At 42.4% G+C, this 18,112-nt stretch overlaps 1 protein-coding gene and 1 non-coding gene across 2 annotated transcripts in view; both read left to right on the forward strand.

Moving 5' to 3' along the window:
• MICOS10 (mitochondrial contact site and cristae organizing system subunit 10) overlaps positions 1-16,405 on the forward strand; it is a 35,021-nt gene extending 18,616 nt beyond the window's left edge. Inside the window, exons 2-4 of the mRNA XM_060080337.1 lie at positions 12,495-12,542; positions 13,860-13,969; positions 16,148-16,405. Of these exons, the coding sequence (XP_059936320.1) occupies positions 12,495-12,542; positions 13,860-13,969; positions 16,148-16,162 (173 nt within the window). The 3' untranslated portion in view covers positions 16,163-16,405. The remainder of the gene's footprint in view (positions 1-12,494; positions 12,543-13,859; positions 13,970-16,147) is intronic.
• LOC132484722 (U6 spliceosomal RNA) lies at positions 478-586 on the forward strand. The gene has a single exon (XR_009531280.1). It is a non-coding gene; the product is annotated as a U6 spliceosomal RNA (small nuclear RNA).
• Positions 16,406-18,112: the final 1,707 nt, after the last annotated feature.

Consider the following 18,112-nt stretch of genomic DNA (forward strand, 5'->3'; position numbering starts at 1 on the left):
GTATTACTTAAAGTGAAAGTCCATTGGAATCTAGATAATGATTATTAACAACTTAACTTGTCATTTTAAAAAGAAGTGGAGAAAGTGAATTTGAAAAGCTTTTTATTTATTTATTTATTTATTTATTTATTTATTTATTTATTTATTTATTTATGGCTGCATTGGGTCTTAGTTGGGGCACTTGGGATCTTTCATTGTGGCGTGAGGGCTTCTCTCTAGTTTTGTGGCACAGGCTCCAGAGCATGTGGGCTCTGTAGTTGCGGCACGTGGGCTCTCTAGTTGTGGCACGTAGGCTCTCTAGTTGTGGCGTGTGAGCTTAGTTGCCCTGCGGCATGTGGGATCTTAGTTTCCTGAGCAGGGATTGAACCCGCGTCCCCTGCATTGGAAGGCGGATTCTTAACCACTGGACCACCAGGGAAGTCCCTGAAATGCTTTTTAGAAAGCATGATAGGAACAAGAAATAAAGAATAAAGAGGTGTGCTCACTTCTGCAGCACATATGCTAAAAAAAATTGGAAAGTTACAGAGAAGGTTAGCATGGCCCCTGAGCAAGGATGACACAAATTCGTGAAGCATTCCATATTTAAAAAAGGGGGGGGTTTAGAATAACATTTTGGAAGAATATGGGATATGAAAATATGGTCAATATTAATGGAGGATGGGGAGCCGTTTACAAAAATGGTACAAGTGAGATGTGTCTGGGAGAGAGGGCAGATGGGGGGGCAGATCGCAGTGTGGCCCAAGTGCTTGTTTAAACTAATGGAGACCCACGACCAAGTTGCTTCAGTTGTGTATATCTTCAGGTAGAATTTGATTAATAGTTAACAGTGTATATGGGAGGAATTGAAATCCATTGCTTTTACTTCCGTTTTCTTTATCCAACCTAAACCTGCATTAGAATGCTTAGGATAATTTGTAATTATTATAACACTCTTACATAATTGTTAATGGATTTGTAGACCTACTTTATTTTGACAAATGTTAGAAACAAATGTTTCTGATTGTTTGTCAGAACCTGTACATATAAACTACTCAGAATTCCTTTTTCATAGATTTTAAATGATTAACTGAAGCAAATGATTTGAGCAACATAATTCACTTTTTACTAGGAAGGTAGTCCTAAGAAAGCTGCTAGTTTCTTGGCATCATTTCAGATGACTACATTGAAGTCCATGAGTTGTAGGAATTATTTTTTTAACCATTTCAGCATAAGCCTGTATGTGAGCTTATAATATCCCCCTCTGATTAGAAGCAAAAATACAGTATATTACTGCTCTAATCTTATGTTGTCTTGACATTGGTATAAATGCTACTAATCTTGTGTTTTCCCAGAAGAGATTGGCTGTGACCATTGAAAAAATCACTTATTTCCCCTTGTTCCAACTGCAACTTGAAGTTCATTTTATTTCAGCGCATAGCTTATCTTTTGGAAGACTTTTGTTTTCTTCACTCAGTGTATGAAAACTAAATTTTTGGTTTCTCAATGTATGCAAGTCCAGTGATTTGGAGAGGTTTATTTATGGGGCTTTGTAGAGCACTTATGCCTTTAAGAAAGACTGTAGGCTTCCCTGGTGGCACAGTGATTAAGAATCCGCCTGCCAGTGCAGGGGACATGGGTTTGAGTCCTGGTCCAGGAAGATCCCACATGCCACGGAGCAACTAAGCCCGTGAGCCACAACTGCTGAGCCTGCGCTCTAGAGCCCGTGCTCTAGAGCCCGCGAGCCACAGCTACTGAAGCCCACACGCTTAGAGCCTGTGCTCCACAACAAGAGAAGCCACCGCAATGAGAAGCCTGCTCACTGCAACGAAGAGTAGCCCCCGCTCGCTGCAACTAGAGAAAGCCCGCGCACAGCAATAAATAAGTGAATGAATGAATGAATGAATGAATGAATAAATAAATAAAAAATTTTAAACAAAAGAAGAAAGAATGACTGTAGAATACTACTGTAATAGAAAGTCAGCTGGGTGCTGTTTCCTAAACCTCATAGTCTTGGGCACCTTATGAGAGCCAGATTTTTAAGAAGACATTTAAATTAAATTAATTAATTAAAAATTTTTATTTATTTTATTTAATTTTGGCTGTGCTGGGTCTTTGTTGCTGCGTGCAGGCTTTCTCTAGTTGTAGCGAGCGGGGGCTACTCTTCGTTGCGGTGCATGGGCTTCTCATTGCGGTGGCTTCTCTGGTTGCGGAGCACGGGCTCCCGGTGCGTGGGCTTCAGTAGTTGTGGCTCTCAGGCTCAGTAGTTGTAGCTCACGGGCTCTAGAGTGCAGGCTCTTTAGTTGTGGTGCACAGGCTTAGTTGTTGTGTGGCATGTGGGATCTTCCTGGACCGCGGCTTGAACCCGTTTCCCCTCCATTGGCAGGTGGATTCTTAACCACGGCACCACCAAGGAAGCCTGAGAGCCAGATTTGAACAGCAAAGAAAAAGTTGCTTGCTCACGGAGGTCCCCGAAATTCAGGCAAGCCATTCCCACACTTTTGTGAATGCTGGTCTGGGATAGTCACCATTTGCACCAACACTACCTTAATTGCAAAACCATTGGTATATTTTTAAAATATTGGACCCCCTTTTCCATCTCTGCATCTCTGTCCATGACTATATCTTTACCTAAGCATCCCTTATCTAAGAATCATCATAAAGTGTGGTCACTCCCACTCCTCAGAAATTCCTAATCCCTGGTCAGAGTTGTGCTTTAACCTGTCCTGCTTACCTTTAGTACCGTCTCTCATTTCTGGTAGGCATGGAGTACACAAAGGCGGGGGGTGGGGGGAGTGTGGTGTTGAGGAGAGACCAAAGTATTTAGGGTCACATTTTTCAGTCAGATAGCAGAGAAGGGAGAATCAGAAGTCTGGACCTAGCTCCCACCTGGCCTACTGCAATAGCTTTCTCCTAACTGGTGTCTCCATCTTGGATGGAGCCTTCTTCAAATCTGTCCGCACTGCTGTGAGTCGGCTGTTGTAAAGTACACATCTGATATGTTGTTTCCCTGCTTAATTTCTGCCACTGCTTCCCTACTGCTTGTAATAGAGGCCAAGATCCTTAGTTTGCCATAGGAGACTGTCTGGCTTTATCTCCCACCGCACACTCAGTAATTTAGTGACCGGGAGCTCCTCGAAGTGCGGTTCTTTCGTCCCCTTCTCTCCTGCCGCCTTCTCTAACCCTCCAAGATGGTTGGCGTGCCCTTCTCAGTGCCTCTAGCACATCCTGCCGCCTTCTCTAACCCTCCAAGATGGTTGGCGTGCCCTTCTCAGTGCCTCTAGCACATCCTGTTTCTGTCATTGTTCCTTGTACTTCGAGTTTCTAATTATCAGTAGGCTCTCACACTAAATAATGAACTCACTGAGTGCAGGACCTTATTTCCTGGGGCCTAGCATAGTGCTGGGCACACAGTGGGTGCTCAGTTTGTGTAATGAAGGAAATGCCCACACATAGTGTTGGCTAGGATGAATTTTGGAAGGTATTTAGTTTCCTTTGGTAAGTCAGGTTGATTATAATAACTTTGTATATCTGTGAGGAGGCCACACTGGTGGCAGGGTTAACATGGTGACCAAAGACGAGGCCTCTGGAGTCAGACTGCCTGGGTTCAAATCCCAGACATGTGACCTGAGGCAAGCTACTTAACCGTTCTGTGTCTCAGTTTCTTGGTCTATAAAATGGGGCTAATAAGAGAAGTTTATTGTGAAGATGTAATGAGGTAATTTAATCCTGAAGCAATTAGTGCTTAGCAAATGCTCTTCACTTTATGTGATGTTATTTGGTGTTCATGAAAACATTGTAGATGTTGCATTTTTATAAATCAAGTTATATTTTAGATTTGTTAAGGGAATTTGGTATTAAAAGATTATTTGATGACTCTTAAATAGCACCAATGTTTGTTTGTTTATATTTATTTATTTATTTATTTATTTATTTATTTATTTATTTATTTATGGCTGCGTTGGGTCTTTGTTGCTGCGTGAGGGCTTTCTCTAGTTGTGGCAAGCGGGGGCTGCTCTTCGTTGTGGTGCGCAGGCTTCTCATTGCAGTGGCCTCTCTTGTTGCGGAGCACGGGCCCTAGGTGTGTGGGCTCAGTAGTTGTGGCTCGTAGGCTCTAGAGCGCAGGCTCAGTAGTTGTTGCGCACGGGCTTAGTTGCTCTGCGGCATTGGGGTCTTCCCGGACCAGGGCTCGAATCTGTGTCCCCTGCATTGGGAGGCGGATTCTTAACCACTGTGCCACCAGGGAAGCCCCAGCACCAATGTTTTTATAATTATCCAGGTAGAAGTTCTCAGCATTTTCTTCCCCACTGCACCCCCCCCAAAACCCCAGATACACATACACACACTTAATCAGTTCTTAAGTCCTGTAAATTCTGCCAGCAAAATGTCTCTTCTTTTCCAAGTAATCCTACACACCTTAGTCAGATGAATCTTCCTAAAGCACAGCTTCAGTCATGTTATGCCTTTCTAAAAACTCTTCAGGGAAGCCTCTGCCTCCTGAATTAAGTGCTATGCAGACTGCTTGGTCCAGCTACTGGTACCTTCAGAGGCCCCCGTCCCTTTCTAGCCTTGTCTCCTGCTCTCAGAGACACGCCTAGACTGCCCCCGCTCCCATTTCCCTGCACAAGCCCTGCTTCACTGTGGCCACTGGGTGGGGCGCGCCACCCCCCTCCCCAACTCTGGCTGTTAAAAGTCTACCATTTAAGACAACTCAAATGCCACTTCTTTCTTGAAGATTAAAAAAAAAAAAAACAAAAAAAACTCTGCTAAATATGTGTTCCTACCTTCCTGTCGACCAGCAGAACACTGTCCCTCTTCCGGCACCAAGGATCTGCTTTTGTTCAGTTTTCTGGATACCTGACTTGTTATTCCTTCTTGATCCCAAGCTCCCCAGGGAAGAGACTGTCTTATTTATTTCTGACCCTTGTTGGACCCAGTACTCTTGTCCTTCAGTGCTCAGTAAATATTTGTTCTTGAAATGCTTTTTGTGGCAAAAGAAGGCAATTACAATTACTGTGTGCAATGCACTGTTTTTCCAAGCTTTTTACACATTTTATATTGTTTCATCCTTGCTATTCCCCAGTCAGGGATAGACAATATTAATATTCCTATTTTTCTATACGAAGAAACTGACGCCTAGGGAAGGTATATAATTTGTCCAGGGACTGAGACATACCACTAGTAAGTACCTAATCAGTATTCTCAATCATGTTTAACGTATGTTACCCCCAAGTCCACATAACCCTATAACTGAAGTGTAACCACTGGGTAACATTTCCCACTTTTTGAATAATAAACCCTACATACTCAAGTGATGTGCTCCAAGAGGAAAGAAATTTATCCCCAGTGCCGTCTACTTAATAACTGCTAATAAATATAGATCAAGTAAATGTATAAGGAAAAGAAACCATTGGTTCTTGTTTCTCCATTGGTTTTTCATTTGAATCAGGAATAGGCAACAACGTAATAGCTATAATGATGTATACATAGGGTATAATGAATCCCTGATTCTTATATTTACTTTCACAAAGATGAGAATCCAGTTACTGATATTGATGAGGAGGGGCTGGAGGTATTGAGAGGGAAGGGACTTGCTGGAAAATACCAGTTGAATACTGTTCAACTGTCCCTTTTGAACAGTTTGAATTCATTTTATCTCCAGCCAGTGCACAGAGGGAAGTACATCTCAGCTTGACTTGTTGACTGTTTCTCATTGATTCTAAGTCATTTCAGGGTTTTGTTATCACTCTTGATAAGTCAAACATCTGTGGTTTCTGTTTTTTTCTTGAGGGATTGAAGAGTCACATAGTCATAAATTACCCATGCAGAGCGCTACAGTCCAGAAAATCCAGAAAAACACTTTGTGTCATGTAACAATAGACTAGTCTCCCTGCTGCTCTCCTGACCTCTCCCTGAGGGTTTATCTCTGCGGATAGGGAAGAGCCATGATTTTGGAGTCAGACAGCTTGGGATTGAATTCCCCTTTTTAGTTGTGTGTACTTGGGTAAGTCACTTAACCCCTTTACATTGTTTCCTCTTCTGTAAGACAAGATCATAGTACACCTCATAGGTGGTTCTGTAGATCAAATGAAATAATATATAGAAATGTTAGTACAGTGCCTGCCACTTTATAAATGTTAGTACCTCCAAATCGCCCTCCCCCCCATAAATGTAACACATGGCATCTTTTATTGTGTTTATTGGAACTTAATAATTCTGCATTTTTCAATGTCCCTTTAATAATTAATCTTCAGAGCGTCTTCACATTTTCCTACATACTCTGCCCACATGTGAATTAACTAACTATATTTTAGTAAAATGTGTACAGCCATGTTTCTTTTTTGCATTCTTGGAAAGTTGTACGACTGTCAGAATTCTGAAAGCTAGATTATGTGCTATATGCACTCATTTAAAAGGACCCTTTTTGTGAGTTTGGCTTTTCTTCAAGCAGAGCACACCAGTAATGACTTCCACATTTACCTTCGCTATCTTTACTGCTTTCTGCTGACTGCTTTACTTGTTCTGATCACAATCCTGGTATTTGATGTCCACCCTAGAAATTCCTACAGATGTTTCAGCCTCTGTCTAGTCCGATAGGCAACAGGAAGGTTAAGGTCTTGTAAAATAGCCACCTTCTTAGTCTATTTCCTACATACCCTGCAGCAATGTTGACTTGTGAGAAGCTGATTAACACAGACCACATTTACCATCTCTGGGCCTTTGGTCTGGCACACTTTCTTGGTTAATTCACATGACTTGGCATTTACACATGGACACCTGGGACAATCTGTCTTTGCCTCAGAGGATTAAGTAACACAGTTTGGAATTGACTTAAAACTATTTTTTTCCCCTCATAAATTGGGCCCTGAGCATCTTTCATAAATCAGGAATGTTTCTTGGAAATGTAATTCTCACCAAACTCAGTCCCAAGGGTACTTTTCTATAAAAGCACGTTCTTGTTTGTCTGTCACAACAAATGCATTTGATGATTGTAATAGTGTTGATAGAGACATGATTGAACAGGAAAGCACACCCATTCTAAATAGGCCAGTTTGATATTAATCCATGTTCAAAGCGTAAATATAGCTTTATTAAACACAAGACAGCTCTAGGAAAATCTTTATTATATTTTAAAGCAAAATGTTCTAGTTCAGCAGTGAGTCTGAAGGAATCCCCTATTTTTTAAAAAACATGTAGCAAAACCTGTTGTATTTCTATAAACAGTTGCTAATGCCTATGAAATAAAGTCAACTATGCAAAGAATGGGAAGAATAGATTCTGATTTTCAGCTGTGGTTCACCCACAGTGATCCTCCACAAGCCAGGGAGTTATGTTTTAATAGAGGATTTAACTATTACCTTACAGTTTTGAGATCTTTTGAGTTTTTTTAGAAAGGTAGCAGAACTTACGACTATTTATTGAAGTCTGTGTCAGACACTGCAGATACCTTTACATGTTCCTAACACAGCAACCCTAGGAGATGGTTTTCACTCTACAGATGAGCACGGTGAGGGCGGGCGAGGTTAAAGCACTGACCTAAGGTCAGAGGGCTGGCTGGTGAGGACGGCCCAGTGGTCTGAACTGGGCCTGTCTCGTGACAGCGTCAGTGCTCTTGCCGTCCCACTCAGTGGGAGAGTAGATCTCTCATATTTTGGAAGCTGTATCTTTTCTTTCAGACATTTAAGAATAAAGTTGTTTGGCCCATGGCTCCTAGGATCTTGAAAACTTGCTTGTAATTCCTGTAGTTTCTCATATTCATAAACTGCCAGTTGAATATGGTAGTTAAGTTCTTGCTCATACATCTTGTTACATTATAAAATTAAAATGGAGTTGCTTTGCAATTTTAATTTTTAGATGCAGATGAAAATTTAGCATTGATAGCTACACATTAGACTTATGAATTTAGGAGCTTTGTTTAAAATGTTAACTATAAGCTGGAGTGAGATCTTAATTATATAATCAATTATTGATAAATAAAGTGGGTCTATGGTCTTCTTTCCCCTGTGATCAATCTTTCATAGAAATGTTTTCTAAGTGACTTTCTAAGGATTTTTTTATGCCTCTCCCAACAGTGCGTTATTCTTCCTCAGTTGAAAGTCCATTGGCAATTGCAACTTCTACAAAGTTGATTCCACAGGAACCTTTATTGCTCCAACTTGTTCTGCTTAGGGACTGATATCCAAAGTACACTTCTGGGACTTTGCTGGCAGTCCAGTGGTTAAGACTCCGCGCTTCCACTGCAGGGGGCCTGGGTTTGATCCCCGGTCGGGGAACTAAAATCCTGCATGCCATCCAGTGCGGCCCCCCCCAAAATTCAAAGTACATTTCTACCCCAGGACTGCAGTCAGATTGTGTAGCCTGCTTCTTAATTCTTGCTGATTATGTTTGCTTTCTCAATAATTTCAGTGAAGTCAAGCTTTATGATATATGGCATGGTAAGAGCAAAGACTTTTCTAAAAGTTGCATTGATTAACTAGAAATGGTCCATATGTCACAGTGATGGCCATCAGCATAGTTCCGCCCACCCCCACACAAAGTGTGGCTTAGGGTATACACTGGTATCCTGCTGTTGGTTGTTATTCTTTTAAATTTGTTATAAAATCCACTTGGGGATGTGATGAGGCAGTATTTTTTTATGTAGTTAGTGGAGAAAGTTCTCTGTTGTTTTGTTACTAAAATAGTATCAGATGAATTGTTAAGGAATTGCTTCTTTCTAAAAATGTGTGTTTATCTACTAGCTGGTTTTATGATGTCCTTTTGGGCACGAAGCATGCCCTAAAATGCAGGGTTAGATTGATTCAGAGTAATTTCTTTTTGAAAGAATTTGTGCCAATTCTTTTTCCTCTCCAGAAGAAATGGTTTCAGAGCATGGGCTTCCTGCCTAATGTCAATTCCATAAGGCTTCTCTGTTATGGGGTGGGGGGTTTTTTTGTTGTTTTTTTGGCTTCTTTACCTTGCTCCCCACCCCCCTTGGTGCACTTTGCCATTAGGAAGATGTGTACCTACAATCAGGCATTTCTTTACTTTAGGGTTATTTGTCATTCCAGACATCATGGGCCAAAAGAACAGGCTTAAAAGGGGAGGCAGAGTTATATAAATTTTATTCATAGTTAAATATTTGCTTCCAGGGAAGGTGAAAAATGCTTTGTACTTTTTCCTTTGGCTTTTTCTTCTAAGAGAACTTGTCATGCAACAACAAAAAAAAGTGGCCAAAGGCAGAGAAAACCCTTCTCTTTTCCATGTTGGTTTGTTTTCATTGTAAGACAAACCTTTCATGTTTTATTGTTACGAAGTTTAAACCTGGCCTAGAGGTGCCAATCTTTAGTGGAAACAGCTGCAGAGTTGGTGTCCCCTAATCAGGTGGGACTTTCTTTGAAGCAACATGTTGCCTTTTAAAAGAAAATTGAGCATGTGTGAACTTGAACCTGTAAAACTCATCAGCAGTTCCACCACTGTTTATCTCTTAAATAACCGAGGTAGCTAACTTAAAGTAACACGTTGGCATTTAAACATCATTTTCCATATTATTTTTTCTGAAGAGAACAGACTTGATATTTTATGTCTTAAAAATATAGGAATGGAGAAGAAAAGTCTCATAGGAGTTGAAGATGTAGCAGCCCAATTTAACTAAGACTGTAGAGTACACTCCGTCTTTGGGCTAGTCTGAACTGTAATTTTGATCTCATATTTATACTTGCAGGTAAATGCCTTCAATCGGAGCAAAACTGGGCGGTCAGGCATATACCTGAACTTAAATGAAGTCTAGAGAGGGAAGATTTTCTGCTCTGTACTGGTTGAAGTTGAACCGTTTCTTCTCTTTGTGGTTGAGTGATACTGGTAGCAGTGGGTTTAGCATCGTTCTTGGTCTACTGTTAGGAAAAGTTGAGCATCAGAGAGCTTTCTTTCCTTGGGGGAAAATAGGAGAGACAGGCATGGAATCAGAGGGACAAGAAAAATGCTGAAATATTTTCCTTTTGGGCTTTTGATTTGTTTGCCAAAAAATTGCCTTCCAGATGGAGAAGGCCAAAAGCTCTGATTGTAAGCCATTATGTTTTTACTGGCCTAACTCCCCATCCCATTGCCTGGTTTGAAATCTGTAGGCCAGTCCAAATTCTTTACCTCATTCTCTAGTACCAATTTACTGTCTTACTCATCTTCCAGCTGCAAGGGGGTGAGGCAAGTTGCTTTGAAACTGAACCCTGTGCCATTTTATAAACCAAGCAACAGCAGATTCTTGCTGAGGACTATGGATCGTGATAGTTGCCGTTTCCCTGAAGTTCTTGAATCACACCTACCAGGTAGACTTGTGTCTGTGACATGTGCTGTAGGATTAGTCTGGGAATGAATCGGAACAAGCCCATCTGGCCTTGTGCAGACTTGCTACTACCCTGGTTGCCTAGCGTTCTGGGCTGTTGCATAGGAAGCACAATTTGGTTTTTGGCTGTATCCTACTTCATTGGCAGTAGAAATCTTGACACTCCAGTTTCCCTTGGAGGTAGTGATTGTTTAGGGGTTGAAGTTGTAGGGGAATCCAGTGTCAGGACATAGTGGGCATAGTGGCTTTGGAGTCTGACAGACGTGGTCCCAGTTCATTGCTCTTCCACTAACTGAGCATGTCCTTGAGCAAGTTATTTTCTGCATCTAGAAACTGGGGGGTAATACCATATCAGGGTGTTGTTTGGTTTAAAAGATAATTTTTATTTTTTTTTTGGTAGAGTAGGGAGGGAATGTTGGGTACTCATGGGAAATACTGATGTTTGTTCCTTTTCCTTCTCTTTATATCAGCCTTGAATAGGTTAACTATTGTGGTCTGTAAACTGACAAGTTTTCCATCACTTTATTAAATTACATAGAAATTGGGATGACATGAGTGATCTTCAAATGTTGCATTTTAAAGTTGGGCACCAGTACCTAATGCAGGGTCTATTGGACAGTACAAAGTAATGATTTTTAATTAAAATTCATATTTGTATAGTATATAGTCATAGGAAGAAAACACACATCGTGGCCACCTATAGACGGTAAGAGAAAATGATCAGAAATCATTCTGGATAATAGCATAAACACTTTCTTCAGGCCAGCATCAGCTGGATTGTTGCATAGGTGAAGTAAAAAAGGTGTGGATTAGCTTGTTTGCTCAAGACGAAGTTCTCTGTGTTTGGAGCAGAAAGGTCAGGTTTGCTGACTGAGGAGTGCTTTGAATGTTCACACTGCAGTAGCCTAAATTCATGGTTAGACAGGAAAGAAGCTCTTGGAATTTCAACAGCATGTATTTGAAAACCATTAAGGCAAGTGAGAATTGGGACTTTTATGTGGTGCTTAATTGTAAAGAGGTTGGTCAGGGTCTCTGTTGGACCATGGAGCAGACACTTAGTAAAGAGCATCAGAATACTCTGAAAAGTCTGAAAACAATCTGTCAAGTCTGGGGGAAAAAAATCAGATCTTAGCTGTCTTCCTTGGCATGTATAACTTACTTTTTTGATAATGGAAAAATAAGTTTATCTCAAAGTTTGGGACATGTGTCTCTACAGTATGTGAGATGATTCTTTTCCCTAAAGTAGTACCACAGGTAAATGTTTTTATTTTAATGGTTCTACATTCATTTTAACACACCTTATGAAAAAAATATAGCTAGCACTCAAATCTATGATTATACCAATATTATTTAAGTTGAGGTTGAATTTATATAATTAAATACATGCATTGATGGTTTTTTCAAAGAAAATAAGTGTGCAGATGAAGTACGCATTAGCAAAAATTATGACTGTAGCAGTGACCAAGGTTTGAGAAATATTGGTCAAAATGAGAATTTAACCTTTTTTTGTTTTTTTTTTAACCCCAAGCTTATGTTCCTATGAAGTTTGATTTAAAATAAGGTATTAACAAATTTTTTTTCTACCAGATCATTAAAACAGGCTTGCATTTGTTCTTTTATTTTGAAAGATAGTGGTTAAAAATGCCCTATGAGTAAAATGAGGAGAGGGGATTAATCTTCACATCTGAGGAGGTGCTCTCCCTCTGTCTGGACACTCTGACTTGTGTTTGACTCGTGACAACCTTTGGCAACTGTTCTGGATCACGCCTTTCCATCTTCCTCAAAAAGTAGCCATCACTCAAAGTGCTGAAATGACAAGGGGAGCTTCCTGCTCACATTGTTTACCTGATGTGCTGGCTGTGGCACCCCTGCGGAAGGTGGGTGGGAGAGCCCAAGGTGCTGGCCGCTATTCGCAAGCAGTGCAGAGAGCCTCTACTCGGGAACTGTCTCCTGGTTTGTTCCCGCACCCCTAAGACTTGTTTAGACAGAATGGTGAAGAAAGTTCTTATCCCCTGTTGGGGCAAAGGGACCAAAGGCATAGATAAAGCCTCTGACAACAAGAAGGAAGGTTAGAAATGAGAAAATCATCTCTCTACCAAATTTAAAAATCTGTTTTTTATAGGTGTTCACATTTATGAAATGTTCGTTTTGTTTCTGTCGTTACTATTAAGATATTTAACGTGTTTTTCCTCCCTCTTTGTAGGTACTGGTTTTGGATTAGGACTTGTTTTCTCACTTACCTTCTTTAAAAGTAAGTGCAACTCTTCCTACCTTTACAACATAATGTCCTAGTGTATAGGTGCACATGGCAGGGACACTTCTGGAAGGCATGGCTACATGGCTGCCAGTCCATCCATTTATGGGTTTAGGTAGGCCTTTGTAAAATGAGCTAGACAAAGACTGTGGACTCAAAAGAGGTCAGAATGGGTCGGGCATTGAGTCAGGGCGCCTGATATCTTCATTAAAAAAAGCCTGTACTTTATGCCAGTGAGTCGTTTGGCCAAATCTACACTCTCAGATAATTCTAATTAATTATAATTTTTTCTAAAGGAACTTGAAAACGAGAGTCCTGCTGGTAGTAAAAAAGTAGACCAGAAATACCCATGCTTTTTGGCCAAAAATTCTCCTAAGCAAAGGGCAGGAAATGTCCCTTTCATTTTGTGGAAGAACTTCTGCAGTTTGGATATTGAATAGAAGCCAAAGGGGTCACTTTGACCTCTTTCCATGAAGAACTGGTGGGGAATACACAACTAGAGAATCATAATTAACACATAGTGCTGATGTGAAATAATCACGGCATTGGCTTAAGAAAACCTCATGACTTACTAGAATCAAAATATGTAAATATTGGTGAAATTCTGTTTTTAAAAAAATAAATTTATTTACTTTATTTATATTTATTTTTGGCTGCATTGGGTCTTCGTTGCTGTGCGTGGGCTTTCTCTAGTTGCAGCGGGGGCAGCGGTCTGCTCTTCATTGCGGTGCGTGGGCTTCTCATTGTGGTGGCTTCTCTTGTTGCGGAGCACGGGCTCTAGGTGCGCGGGCTCCAGTAGTTGCAGCACGTGGGCTCAGTAGTAGTGGCGCACGGGCTTAGTTGCTCCGAGGCACGTGGGATCTTCCCAGACCAGGGCTCGAACCCATGTCCCCTGCATTGGCAGGCAGATTCTTAACCACTGCGCCACCAGGGAAGTTCCAGAAATTCTTACATATTTTAAAAATTCAAAGACCTTACCGAAAGGTGGTTTTATTTCTAAGTTTAAGAGTTAGTTAAAAGGAGCAAATGGTTAGAACTGACGTAGAAAAGTTAAGAGGTTCAACTGAGTCTACTGTTTTTATATTGTACCACTTATTTGTACCTCAAATCTAGCAGCATGTGTACTTAATAGAGCCCCCTTTCCCATTTTTTGGCTGGTGATTAAACGTTGACAGGAGTGTATGGCATATTATAGTCAACAGTATGATGCATGTTGAGTATTTATTGAACCCTAAGCAAATGTATTTAAGCTGGAGAAAAGCTTTATTTTCTCTTAATGGTTCCCTTTTGGGATTTTCCTTTTCTGCTCACCAGGAAGAATGTGGCCATTAGCCTTTGGTTCTGGAATGGGGTTGGGAATGGCCTACTCCAACTGTCAGCATGATTTCCAGGCTCCATATCTTCTACATGGAAAATATGTCAAAGTATGTACAGAATTGATATTTCTCTTTCTTTCTCCTGAGTCCCCGAAGAATTCTTCAGAGTGCATATAATTGATAAATACACTGTCATGTCACTGTGGCACCACTGAGATCCTAAGTGCTCAGGAGTCTGCCTCAGCGTTTATCATTAGGGTAAAGTAGATCCGTATTAAATATCTGATATCTGTAGGTAGCACTTTTGTTCGAGATCTCAGAGTGCCCTGTAAACATCTCACACACATTCAAGCTACACCTAAAGACTTCTGAACTCAGCCATTATTCTGCTTTCTCCTGAAGAGGGCAGGTTCTTGACTGTGAGTCCCACATGATTCTGCCGAAGTCCTTGTCTACAGATGGGTTTTTAATGATGCAGACAGGATGAAAAAGTGTAACACATGCCTCAAGAGGAAGGAGGTAGCATGGTTCCTAAGGTTTTTGTGTGTAGCAGCCCTTGGACAGAGGTGGTATTTATTTTTGTATCCCCAGGGCCTGGAACAAAGTAGGTGCTCAAATAAATGTAAAATAAATGAATGAAATACATTGTATATCTTATTAGATGTGCTAATGGCCTCAGGCTTATTAAGGCATAACCTTTATAGCAACACAAGCTTCATGAAGAGCTTCACGTTCTCTGGATGTGTAGAATCATCTACTTTCTTGGTTACCCTTGAGCTAGAATCACTGTGATCTGGGCAGCAGCAGGGGGCCAGTGGAAAGAGCACAGAGGCCAGGACACCCAGATGTGAGTCCTGGTCCATCACTTGCTTTCTATGTGCTCTTGAGTTTTTCACTTCTGAGATTGTTTTCAGTCTGTAAAATGAGGGTAGTAATTTCTGCCTGCAGGGTTGTTGTGAGGATTAAATGTGAAAATGTTTTTAAGCTATGAGGTGCTATATATATATATAAATAGAAATGTTGGTTATTATAATTGAGGCCAACTAAGAAAGGGTGACTGACTCGTTCATTGTTCCACCATAATAACAAGTAGGGCAGAAAAGGAGGTACAAATGAGTGTCCCAGTTCTGGTCAAAAGCTGTAGCCACAAGGGTGACCGAATCTTAAATGACAGTATGCCACCACAGCTCGGTAGCCTCTATCTGAGAACGTGCTCAGACGGTCAGCTGCCTACTGAACAGCCTGTGCGTGGCTGGGGAGAGGACTGGGAGCAGGGGGGTCGGCCAGTGGGAAAGCCGGGCAGGCATCTCGCAGGCCCTCTGTAGTCATGCCCCATCCCTGCGCCAGAGCCAGGGTGAGGTAATCAGAGGGACAGCGCAAGTGAGCAGAGGCGCAGCTGCGTGGCATCAGCGCTGACGACAGGCGGTTTCCACTGCTCCCTGGCGCCTCACTCTCTTGGCACCACGGCTGAAGTTAGAGGAGAACATAAAGGGACAGGGAGAGGAGCTTCAGCTCTTTAAATTGTTTGAAATGTTTTCATTGTTCCAAACTGAGTTGTCATGGATAAATGGCTCAGGGGTGATTATATGTGGATGTATTTAATGGCTGGGAGTTACTGTGGAAAATATTGTTACAGTATTTACAGCCTTGTGCGTCCAGCTCCAAAATGGCCTTGTAACTTTATCTGAACTTGAGTCTGTGCCTTGATGTCGTCATCCTCCATTCTCTGAAAAGAGGAACAAAATCCCAACTTGGGGCTTTCTCAGTGTAGTCATATCATGGTAATTGCTTGCTGAGTGCCTGCTATGACCTGTGGACCATCCTAGGTGCTTCATCTTTACATTCTCTCTCTAGACCTCTCTCCCAGTAGATTTGTGAGAGAGGTTTTACTACCCTCATTCAGCAGATGAGAAAGCCGAATTTTACCGGGGTTAAGAAACTTGCCGAAGTTCCTGTCATTCGTAGGCCACTTGATTCCAGAGCCATGCTCTTTCCCCTCACCTGGGATCCGTCCCTTTGATGGGTTCTAGGAATATAGTTATCCAGGTACCGACCGTTCAGCCCTGTTCCGTTCCTTTTCTATTTTCCCCCCTCAAAAGACTGAGGAGCCACTCTGAAGAACCTGGGCTGGAAGGATACAGTCCTCTTGTGAGACAGGTTTAAAGCAAACCGAGTGGTAAGGCTTGGGGCTCGTTGGTCCTCTGGGTCTGACCTGCAGCAGCAAGTTAGAGAGGGTTGTCAGAACGCTGTGTGCACAGTTCTAACCTGAGTGTCCTTACCTTACAGGAGCAGGAGCAGTGACTTACGTCCGAGAACATCCCGGTGGGAGGGAAAGAGAAATCACGTTTATTCCTCAGGAATACTGAAGTGCCCTGGAGTAAGCTGACACTCTTCTGTAACAATGTTATCAGTAATGCTTTAAACTCCAGCACACTGTTTATGTATTTGAAACCAAGTCTGTTTCTTGTTTTGTATTTTCTCTCTGGAAATTGCAAGGAGGTGGTCTTAAAAGAAATAAATTAAACAAAAATAGGCAGCCCAGTGCATTGCCTGCGTTTCTTTGCCTTTGGTCTCTGAGCAGGAGGAAAAGTATATTTGGACTGCCAGCAGCTGTAACCGCCTGGTCCCAGCCTCTCTTTAGAGCCTTGCTGGAACCACAGCCATTGTGCATTCCTCCCCACTCGCCCCTTAACGTGTAGTTTCAGAGCTGCTTCCACCTCATAAATCGGAGCTTGGAGAGTGCTGCTGCGTTGTCCGAAGAAGATGACAAATGCCTTGAGGATCCTCGCTTGCTCTGGCCGTTCTTTAAAACCCTGTGTTCTCATCATTGGACCTGGCTGGGCACGTCTCAGCTGTGTCTGCTGCGCTGAGGTCGGGTAGTGGGCTGTCTTGGCAGGTATGGAACCTCACTGTCTGTCGGTGGCTCACTCCATTGATGTCATGATTCCCCACAGCTTCAAGGAGCTCGACACCGTCCGGGCCTCAGCACTGGGGGCTTTGTCCTGGGGGCTGGGGAGAGCTCGTGGCTCACACAGCTGGCCAGAAGGCCACGTTTGGGGTTGATTTCATCTTCACATAGCAGCTGAAGTCTGAGGACAAAAGGGCCACTACTCATGCCCCTCTGTGAATTTATCCCTTTGGTTTCACTTGAACCAGGGAGGCTAGACACAAAAGTAGTATTGTAGCAATTTCTTCTAAAAATGTGCAGAATCTCAGAGCTCAGTCTTTCAGATCTTATTTCTCTCTCTTTATAATAAAATTAAGATGGGTGGAACTGGATCCCACTTGTCCCTTTAAATGTTGATTGAGCATCTGCCGCGAGCTGAGCACTGTTATAGGCAGCAGAGATAAATGGATGAGAGACAAGACATAGGCCCCTTTAAGGAGCTTAGCGTCTGAAGCAAAGACAGACGCTCAAAACTCTTTCTGACACTGGACGAGGAGGAGTGTAGACAAAGTGCCGTGACAGCAGAGGAGAAGGAGCAGCTCAGTGTCCTCAGGACGGCCTGGCAGAGGCGGGGAGAGCGTGGGCTGGAGCTTGAAGTTCATCGGACCTTCCAGACAGACAGGAAGAGAGGGGAGGTAGCTTTTGCAAAGGCTCAGAATCATGGCAGTGCGTTTTACTGTTGGGGAACCACAAGTAGGTCAGTATAGCCCGAGTGTGCAGGGGCAGGAGAGGTGTGGAGGGATGGGGTGGGCATCAGGGTGGAGCTGGTGTCTGACCCCAATTCGGGAACGGTGATTAGACAATTCTTGCAAGTGTAGGTATACCTTCTCCCCTTTTCCTTCCTCGTCCTTCACCCCAGCCCCCTTCCCAGAAAGGTGTGCTAAACTCTGGACCAAGACGGGCAGCAGTGGCCCTCGGCCCTACAAACTGTCCAGGCTCCTGTGCTCTCTGGGCTTTTTCATTTCTTTGGATCAGTTGAAGCCCAAAGATGGGCCTGAGCCCAGGACTGGAAGTCGTGGCCCTGGCCTGCCATGGTCATTCCGCTGCTTTTCACTCTGCCCTCTTCATTCCACGATCAAGACATTCATGTAATTAAAAGAAAAATAACCGTACAACCCGTTTCATCTCTTATACTTTTCTCCATATTCACTTTAAAAGTTAACTATTTCCTCCCAATTCTTCCATCTTTATTCAGGCAGAGAGGAGAATAACAGGTCCCCTCCCAAAAAAAGACAGAAACAGAAAACACAGCATGCCCACTAATTCTCTAGATGTCTCAGTAGAATATGGAGTGGAAATGGACA

Source organism: Mesoplodon densirostris, chromosome 2 (genome assembly GCF_025265405.1).
Source record: "Mesoplodon densirostris isolate mMesDen1 chromosome 2, mMesDen1 primary haplotype, whole genome shotgun sequence".
Taxonomy (NCBI): Eukaryota; Metazoa; Chordata; class Mammalia; order Artiodactyla; family Ziphiidae; genus Mesoplodon; species Mesoplodon densirostris.